Source organism: Triplophysa dalaica, chromosome 13 (assembly GCF_015846415.1).
Source record: "Triplophysa dalaica isolate WHDGS20190420 chromosome 13, ASM1584641v1, whole genome shotgun sequence".
In the NCBI taxonomy this organism is placed as follows: domain Eukaryota; kingdom Metazoa; phylum Chordata; class Actinopteri; order Cypriniformes; family Nemacheilidae; genus Triplophysa; species Triplophysa dalaica.
In genome coordinates this window covers 11,445,826-11,454,306 of record NC_079554.1, presented here as the reverse complement: position 1 = coordinate 11,454,306, position 8,481 = coordinate 11,445,826, and the positions used below count along the sequence as shown (strand labels likewise).

Here is an 8,481-nt window from a genome sequence, read left to right as displayed (position 1 = left end):
GTGTTGTCTTTCATTGTCCAGAATTTATTGACGTGTCAAAACACATTTAGTATTTCACTTATGCTTATAACACATTGACAGACTATTGTAATAAATTTAAACATTTATGATAACAATTTCTATATTTTAGAAGAAATCTTCATGACAATTTTCTTAACGCTTTTCTGAATATAGAGAGAAAATTTCATATTAGCAGTGTATAATACTAAAACAAATGTTTGCATTGTCTTTTGAACCATAAAGCACCCATTATGGTCTTCTCTTTTTATGATTATCTTCTAATCTTGTTTTGCTTCCTCTGGTAGACCCATTTCTTTGAGAGTAAGTGTAGCAACAGCGCGATCTTTCAGGTTCTCCGGCGACGCACATTTTGGCTCAGATTGCAGTGACTCTGTGGTTAGTTTCCTCCATAGGTACTCAATTGTATCATCACAGTGCCAGGGGTTAAAGGTTAACTCTACCCAACTGGTGTTAATATCTAATGTGCCGGGGGACAGAAACTTCAGCCTGTTTTCGTGGAGATCTACAAACTCCAAGCGGTCGAGCCCTTGAAAAACTGTGGGAGGCACCATCTCCAGTCTGTTCTTCTGCAAGAAAATGTGAGTCAGGTTTGCGGTGTGGCTGAACGCCTTTACATCCAGTTTTTCGATTTTGTTTTGTTCCAAATGAAGTCTCTCTAGAGCAGGATGAGCATCTAGGCACCCAACCGGTAGTTCCTCGAGTTTGTTCTGCGAGAGGTGCAGAACCTTAAGGTGATTCAATTTTTGGAGTTGAGCCATTGGAAATTTTGTAAGATGGTTTCCCGACAAGTCCAACCATGTGAGATTGCTGTCGATGGGTATCCAGTCTGGGTGGATGCTGGAGATGCGGTTGTCTTTGAGCACCAGGTTAAGAAGTGGAGCGTGATGGAAGACTTGTGAAGGAAGCTCTTGCAATTCATTATCTGAGCAAATGAGGAAAGTCAGAAAACACACTTCTTACGTATCACACTGAAACCCAAATGAATGGGTTTATTTAAACTCACCTGTGAGGTCTATGGTGTGTAGGTTGGGAACATCCTTCAAAAGATCTGCTAGTAAGCTGCTCAGTTTGTTGCCAGGCAGATGCAGCTCCTCTAGGAGCGGGATGGCTTTCAGATCTTGAGAGGTCAGCACGCTCAGGTTGGTGAATTGGATGGTTAGGGAGGTGGTGTTGCCTGGCAGTCCATTTCCAGGAAAGTGAGAGAGGCCAGCATCAGGGCACACGACCTCGGTGGTTTTGGTGCTGAAGTGGCACGTGCATCGCTTCGGACACGAGAGGGCGTCATGGCAACAAAAGACCATCAGCAGGAGCACGCGTATAAGCCAGGAATTCATCTTTGAGAGCTTTCGAAAAAGTTTGAGTTTAATTTGAAATTTTAACTATATCTTGAATAGTTTAATCTTGAATTTTGATCTTAGCCTCTTTAACGTCTTTGACACGATAAAGTGAGAATTAAACTAATACAATTTGTCTTTTATGAAATGGAAAGTCCACCTTGTAGTTTTAGAAAAGAAACTTTGTCTATCCCTAAATGATGCTAATAAATACACCTTACCTTCAAATATATCGGATTCTTAGATTTCCAATTATTCCCAAAGTGTGCTCATATATCCTGACAGTGACTAACCGTGTCTGACTCCAGCACTCTTTACAGGAAAGTGGGACAGTCAGAGGAAAGCAGAAACTTGTGCAAATATTAAGAGCACATCACGTCTGTGGACATGACCGAGGGCGAAAGTACAAAAGACTTTTCCTAAAATAAAACTATTTGTAACAACTTTCGTGTGTAGAAGAAAACTGGTTGTTGAATTTTTGAGCAAATTGGATAAACGATGTATCTTGGGCAAAAACATCATATATGCATGTAAAACGAGCAAATATTTATGACGAACGCTTCATAACAAACTAGTATTGGATCAATACATGTCAATGATTTATGGTTTGGCTGCGCCATATCAGTCTTGCGCAATGCATAACTTGCGCAACAAATGTACACGTTAAAGAGCTTTTAATACGTAAAAAACAACGTGTGACAGTTTCGGATAGGCTTAATATGAAATTTAGTATTGCTCATCTGAGTTTTGCTCTATGACATTGTGTTGTTTTTAACCGTTTCTTCGAAGCTTACGGGTTACCAACATAATTTAAATCCATTAGTGCAAACATGTGAGCACAACATGCAACATATACGAAATATATAAAGAAAGCGTGGAGAGTCGTTATGCATTGTTGAACAGAAAAGATGCGCCAGAAAATGAGATGTGTGTTGAACATATGTAGTGCTATATGAAGAGTTCATGAAAGTTCAAGCCTCTCGATAGGCTATTTCTAAACTTTTGCTTAATAATTCTTGAATAATTATTATACACCCTTTTTAGGAGCTCAAGAGACTAAAATCGACAAAACAAGATATTTTACCATTAACAAGACCCAACGTATACACTTCCTCTCAAACATTCAGATACTACCCTAACCTAATGTTGACTAAAACGTTAATAGACGTTGTCTACTAAATAACCAACACACTACCCATATGTGACACAAAGTAGTAATTATCGTTCTTCTCATATTTTAAGCAAATAAGTGTGGATGGCGCCTCTGCTGATACGCGCTTTGGCAAACCCCTCCCGGTGCCACCGTGCGCTCAGAGCGCTGAAACCTTCAGTCCACTGCAGTCACTGGTGACAGAAAACAACGATCTTACGCCGCTAGGGGACCGTGCAGCAGCACGCCTTTCTCCTCATTTCAAGGAGGGGACACCAGCTGAAAAGAAGGACATTTGGAGAGCTCCAGTAACCTGGAGACGTGATGGAGACCTCCAGCGTGCCAAACACCGACGCTCCTTCAAGCGCGCTCACCGGACTTCTTAACTTCACAGTGGATGCTCTCAACGTATCCGAGGACGAGAACCCGTCCATGGCAGGGTTGCGCGCAACCGAAGAGCCGTTGTCCATTGTGCTCAGCACTTTCAGGACTGCATTGACTCCTGCGGGGCTCTTGGCCGATCCGTTTTCCCCATCTGAAGAGCCCACTCACATTATAGTGGCGTTCTGGGATTCACCCCTGAGTCACGGAATTAACGTGTTTGTTGGATTTGTCTTGTGCTTCACCATGATGGGGCTTGGATGCACGGTGGAGATCAATCAACTGGGCGAGCACATTCGCAAGCCCATAGGAGTTCTTTTGGCAGTGGTGTGCCAGTTTGTGGTTATGCCTCTGATAGCTTTCCTTCTGGCTCTGGCTTTCTCTCTTAATGATGTCGCCGCTATAGCAGTGCTCCTGTGCGGGTGTTGCCCGGGGGGCAACCTCTCCAACATCCTATCATTTCTGGTCAACGGGGATATGAACCTCAGGTAACTATCGGATGCTGTCTATATTCAGCTAGAGGTTTCCCATAAATGTTTAATTTTAAATTTGTTAAACATGTTGCATTTTAACATTTACTAGCTACATATTTTTAATACTTAGCCTACACTTTTGAAATTGCGCATTATCATTTTTATTACTATTTTCGTTATTTTGACATAATGACAAATATGTAAGACAGGTCATCAAATGTTAATATGTAGCTTGTGCTTAAAATTACAAATAAAGTGAATAGAAACAGAAAATATGCGTAACAAGAAATCTGTATACATCTAGCTTGAATTTCTTTGGTAATATTTTTTGTATGTTTGTCATGCAGCATAGTCATGACCATCTCCTCCACTATCCTTGCGCTCGTGCTCATGCCGCTGTGTCTTTGGATGTACAGTCGCGCGTGGATCAACACGCCCGTGGTGAACCTGTTGCCCTTCGGCGCGATCATTCTCACCCTGTGCAGCACGCTCATTCCCATCGGGATTGGGGTCTGGATAAGACACCGATACCCCCGAGTGGCTGACATCATCCTTAAGGTGACTCGAAAAACTCAAAACTTATACTTTAAATAAGTGTTTTAATATGTGTTGATACTTTGTTAAAAGTCTAGTATTTAAGAATGAAAACACACATTTGAGTTGCTTTTTATGTGAAGTCACTAATAGGCCAATACAACATTTATTTTTAATTATAATATCACTGGTTGCGGTGCATATGGTGCGTTGTCTACAATATTGCCGTTAAATAAAAACCAGACCGCAAAATAAAATAATGTCATCCGCGCGCATGGGTCTTTCAGTTAAGCTTATCTGAGAACAAGACACAGTGGAGACTGTGCGATAGAGGAGGTGGGGAGGGGTGTGGGGTGGACAGAAAGCGATAAAGGAGGAGCTTATAGCGACATTAAATGAAGCTGGAGGGGTTAGTAAAGTGGAGTGGATAAAAGTGGACTGAATTGTCACTGGTATGACCTGCACTTCATCTCCTTTAGCATAGGACACAGTTTAATTCAGAGCCACTATCAGAATTTATTTCTCAGGCCATAGATTAATATATTACATCCATCATAACTGGGTTTGGGAACATGTGTGCCAATAAGCGAGCACTCAATCTGTGCATGCAGAATTCTGCTCTGCACATTTTCTTACTAATGTGTGTTTGTTTATTAAACATTTCTAATCATGCATGTGTGTACTTATAGCATGTGACAATAGACTAAACTGATCAATATAATATAAAATGTGACCCTGGCAATATTTAGAAGATTGTTTTGTTCACCTGTGCTCCTGTTCCAGGTTTCCTTATGGTCTATCTTTGTCACTCTGTTGATGCTCTTCATCATGACTGGAACGATGCTGGGCCCGGAGCTGCTGGCCACCATCCCTGCCTCCGTGTACCTGGTGGCCGTCCTCATGCCCATGGCCGGCTATGCTGCGGGATACGGCCTGGCGGCACTCTTTGATCTTCCCCCAAACAGCCGAAGGACTGTGTCTTTAGAGACGGGCTGTCAGAACGTGCAGCTGTGCACAGCCATCCTAAAGCTCGCCTTCCCCCCGCAGCTGATGGGAGGCATGTATATGTTTCCTCTGCTGTACGCGCTCTTCCAAGCAGCAGAAGCAGGTCTCTTCATTCTGGGTTACCGCGTGTACAGGAGAGAGGTGTTGCAAAAACAGGACCTCATGGAGGATGATGACGACACTAACGTAAGCTACAAAAGAATGAAGGAGGAAGATGTGCCATTCGATTCGATTTATGGAGCGGTAACGGCGAGTGATCCCAATGTCATCATGCTGGAGTCACGAGATGTTGTAGGAAGCCCAACACCTGTATAAGAGAAAAACAACTGACTTGGTATTCACCATGAACAAGGGACCTGTGTAATACTGTGCGTCTATACTTTAGAATGTATTTATGTCTTCAGTCACAGTTGAACTATTCACGCAAAGCATTTTAACTAATAAGTGCCAAACGTTATTGATTTTGTGATTATTGTGAAAATGGAAACTAAAGAAGAAACTTGCATCCAAAGTGATGATGAGGGACATTGCAAGCTATTACTACAAGTGCCATAAAGATGCAAGAACGTGTACCCATGTTTACCTCTTAAGTTAATTCTATGTGCATTCATTCCAATAAATTACAGTGAAGACACTTTCAAAGTGTCACAGAACCACCAAATCATCACTATTATTTTGCACCTCCTGGACAATTACAAAAGATTTAAATGATTATTTTGAAACTGTTAAATTTAAGTAATTTATTCTATCACATATTGTGCAAACAGAGTATGAGAGGACTGATTCATATCCCACACAGAGAGTATTACAAACTCACTGTCAATCTCTTTATCGGTTTAAAACCGAGAGGACTGTGCTGGAGTTTAATATTGCCTTCTAAGTCTACAAAGCATGTCAGTGTCAGATCAGAACAAATATGATAAGGTGCAATAAAGAGAAAAATGAAAATCTGATTTGGTAACAAATACGCATACTTCTCTGTAATCTAAATGAAAATATTGTCTGTTTATCAAAATACGCCTGTGAGATTAATAAATGTTTACGACAAGCATCTGATATATATTTGTGTTATATTCTTCAACAGTATTAAAACATTTTGGCACACTGAGATTGTTACGAAACCCAGTATTGACATTCTAGGCGCTTATGATGGCCAAAAACCCACACAACTATGAACACGAGTGATGTTTTGTTTTCTTTACATTTACTCTTAATTGGGCCCAATTACGCACCTGACCTCAATGCGTCACAGCGTCTACTTAAACTCCTACAGTCGATTTCCATAACCGGCTAAGCGAAAAAATGGCTACGTATGGTAACGAGACAGACAACTATATTTATTCTACGTACAACCCTTATTCCTACAAGTATCCTAAATACAAGAGCTGGAGACAGAAGGCATACTTTGCCAATTACGGCGATGGGGAGGCCTACTTTGACAATTACCACCGAGCGCAGCTGAAATCCATTCTGTCTCAGATCAACCCGAACCTCACCCCGCGTCTGAGAAAAGCCAACACTAAAGACATCGGGGTTCAGGTTAGCCCGAAGACCGACGCGTCCATCCAGTGCTCTTTGGGCCCTCGCACTCTTCTAGCCCAGAAGCGCGATGCTCTGCGCAGGAGGCGGCAGGAGGTCCAGACTCCCGGGAGCCCCATCAGCTGCGGCGTCCGGTTTCCACGCACCCAAGCAGTATATTCTCCGGTCGCATCCAGGAGATTAGTGTCCTTCCTGAAGGAGGATAAGGAGGACACGGAGTCTGAGCCGGATACCCAGGAGAAGGTGGACTGCGTCGAAAGTCCTGAAAGAAACGAACCCAAAGACGGTTCGCGCAGCAAGAGCGCGGACAAATCCAGTAAAACGCTTAGTCCCGAGAAAGATGAGACTAAACGGGCAGATGAAAACGAGGAAAGCCGAGGCGAGTCGGCGACAACCGAGCACGACGAACCAAAGTCAAAAGCTCGAGTGAGATTTCAGGTAAATTAAAATTACGTTCTTTGGTTCTATACAAATGATTCTAGAACCTACTTGAAGTCTTTGTTTTCTGACATTTAAAACCAATGTACTGATGTCATTTTTGTTAACTTCATCTCTTATTTAATGTAGTTTTTGGAGCAGAAGTACGGCTTCTATCACTGCAAAGACTGCAACATGCGCTGGGAAAGCGCCTACGTGTGGTGCGTCCAAGGCACAAACAAGGTACTCCGACACAAATTTAACAGGAAACGACTTGCACATGCGACCGTCAAACAATCTTTCTCTTTTAAAGGTGTACTTCAAGCAGTTTTGCAGAACATGTCAAAAGTCATTCAATCCCTACCGTGTGGAGGACATCACCTGTAAGGTAAACTACCTGTCCTACTTCACTGTGCTGCGCAGACATGTTGACTTCTTGCGTCAAAGTAACGCGAGAACGATAGTTTGCGTCGCGGACTTTCTAATCGTGACTTTCTGTGGCGCGACTAATCGTGAAACATATTTTGCAGACTTGTAAGAAGACCCGCTGCACGTGCACTTTAACGTCACGCCACGTGGATCCGAAGAGGCCTCACCGGCAGGATCTGTGCGGGCGCTGCAAAGGCAAGCGGCTCTCCTGCGACAGCACCTTCAGCTTCAAATACATCATCTAGCACACCTTTACCTGGCTGTTGAGATTGTCCACTTGAGCCTTTCTGCACCTCGTCTGCCTAAAAGCAGAACTGGGGAGATGCTCACTGTCACCACAGTTTTCTTTACGTTTGTTTTGCGTTAAAATGTGCACTTGAAGTAACTGTAGGTACCAAATCTGGAAAATAAAAGTGGCAATTACAAAAGCACACCTGAAGCCTTCTTTCAAAAGATGTGTAGGTGAAAGAATATGTATGTGTGGTTGATGGAAGTGCTTGGCTTTTCTGAGTGGGTTCAAATCGTCACAGATGACTCGATTCAATAAAGCCAGTTGTTGTAGGTTAACCGCACTGATGTGGAAGCTTTGCATTGAATTTGGCTCTCCTTGGTTATTTTGACGTCATGTAAATGGGAGTTTTCTTGATCAATTGAATTGTCTTGTTATTTTGGAGTAGGCCTATGCACTATAGACTTTTATTTGGGGGGCAGTTAAAGTATTCAGAAATCTTATATTCCAAGCCAGAGCAGATGAAACGGTTTATTGCGGTTTAGACCATCTTTGTCATTTTGGATTAGTCCTGAGGGGGTTGTTTAAATTTCAGGGACAATTCTCAGATTTTAAAATTAGTTCAGACTTTTTTTGCATAAACTAAGTTTTTATTTGCAGAAAATGAAAACTGGAGGTCATAACAAAATGATTTGTCAACGAAAATCAAATACTGCAAAGAAAACACTTCATATTCAATTTTAAGCAATACAACATTTAGGAAAAGTTATAAAAACAAATTGTCCTTCCCTAGATTTGACCAGTTTTCATGAGTCTTGTCACTTTCACATTACTGTTGGTTTGATTTTATTAAAATGGGACAAACCCAACTGAAATGGCCTCAATACATCCAGAAATTGATCTAGAATGGTCTCATTTTTTCAGCTGTACTTGATATCCAACAAAGTTTTAAATTAAGTTTGTCTCAAA

General features: G+C 41.9%; 3 protein-coding genes across 3 annotated transcripts; 2 read left to right on the top strand and 1 right to left on the bottom strand.

Annotated features, from left to right (window-relative positions):
- Nucleotides 1–3: 3 nt before the first annotated feature.
- On the bottom strand, nt 4–1,735 carry si:dkey-90m5.4 (leucine-rich alpha-2-glycoprotein). Its single transcript, XM_056764264.1, has 3 exons — nt 1,577–1,735; nt 1,025–1,364; nt 4–943 (listed from the first exon to the last, which is right to left on the bottom strand). Exons 2-3 carry the CDS (start codon nt 1,353–1,355, stop codon nt 279–281), a joined length of 996 nt encoding a protein of 331 aa, XP_056620242.1. The 5' UTR covers nt 1,356–1,364; nt 1,577–1,735; the 3' UTR covers nt 4–278.
- Nucleotides 1,736–2,185: 450 nt separating this feature from the next.
- slc10a4 (solute carrier family 10 member 4) lies at nt 2,186–5,470 on the top strand. Its single transcript, XM_056764843.1, has 3 exons — nt 2,186–3,374; nt 3,707–3,917; nt 4,677–5,470. Exons 1-3 carry the CDS (start codon nt 2,830–2,832, stop codon nt 5,211–5,213), a joined length of 1,293 nt encoding a protein of 430 aa, XP_056620821.1. The 5' UTR covers nt 2,186–2,829; the 3' UTR covers nt 5,214–5,470.
- Nucleotides 5,471–6,200: 730 nt separating this feature from the next.
- Nucleotides 6,201–7,651, top strand: zar1 (zygote arrest 1). The gene is made up of 4 exons (XM_056764844.1): nt 6,201–6,875; nt 7,005–7,097; nt 7,168–7,242; nt 7,385–7,651. Exons 1-4 carry the CDS (start codon nt 6,201–6,203, stop codon nt 7,526–7,528), a joined length of 987 nt encoding a protein of 328 aa, XP_056620822.1. The 3' UTR covers nt 7,529–7,651.
- Nucleotides 7,652–8,481: the final 830 nt, after the last annotated feature.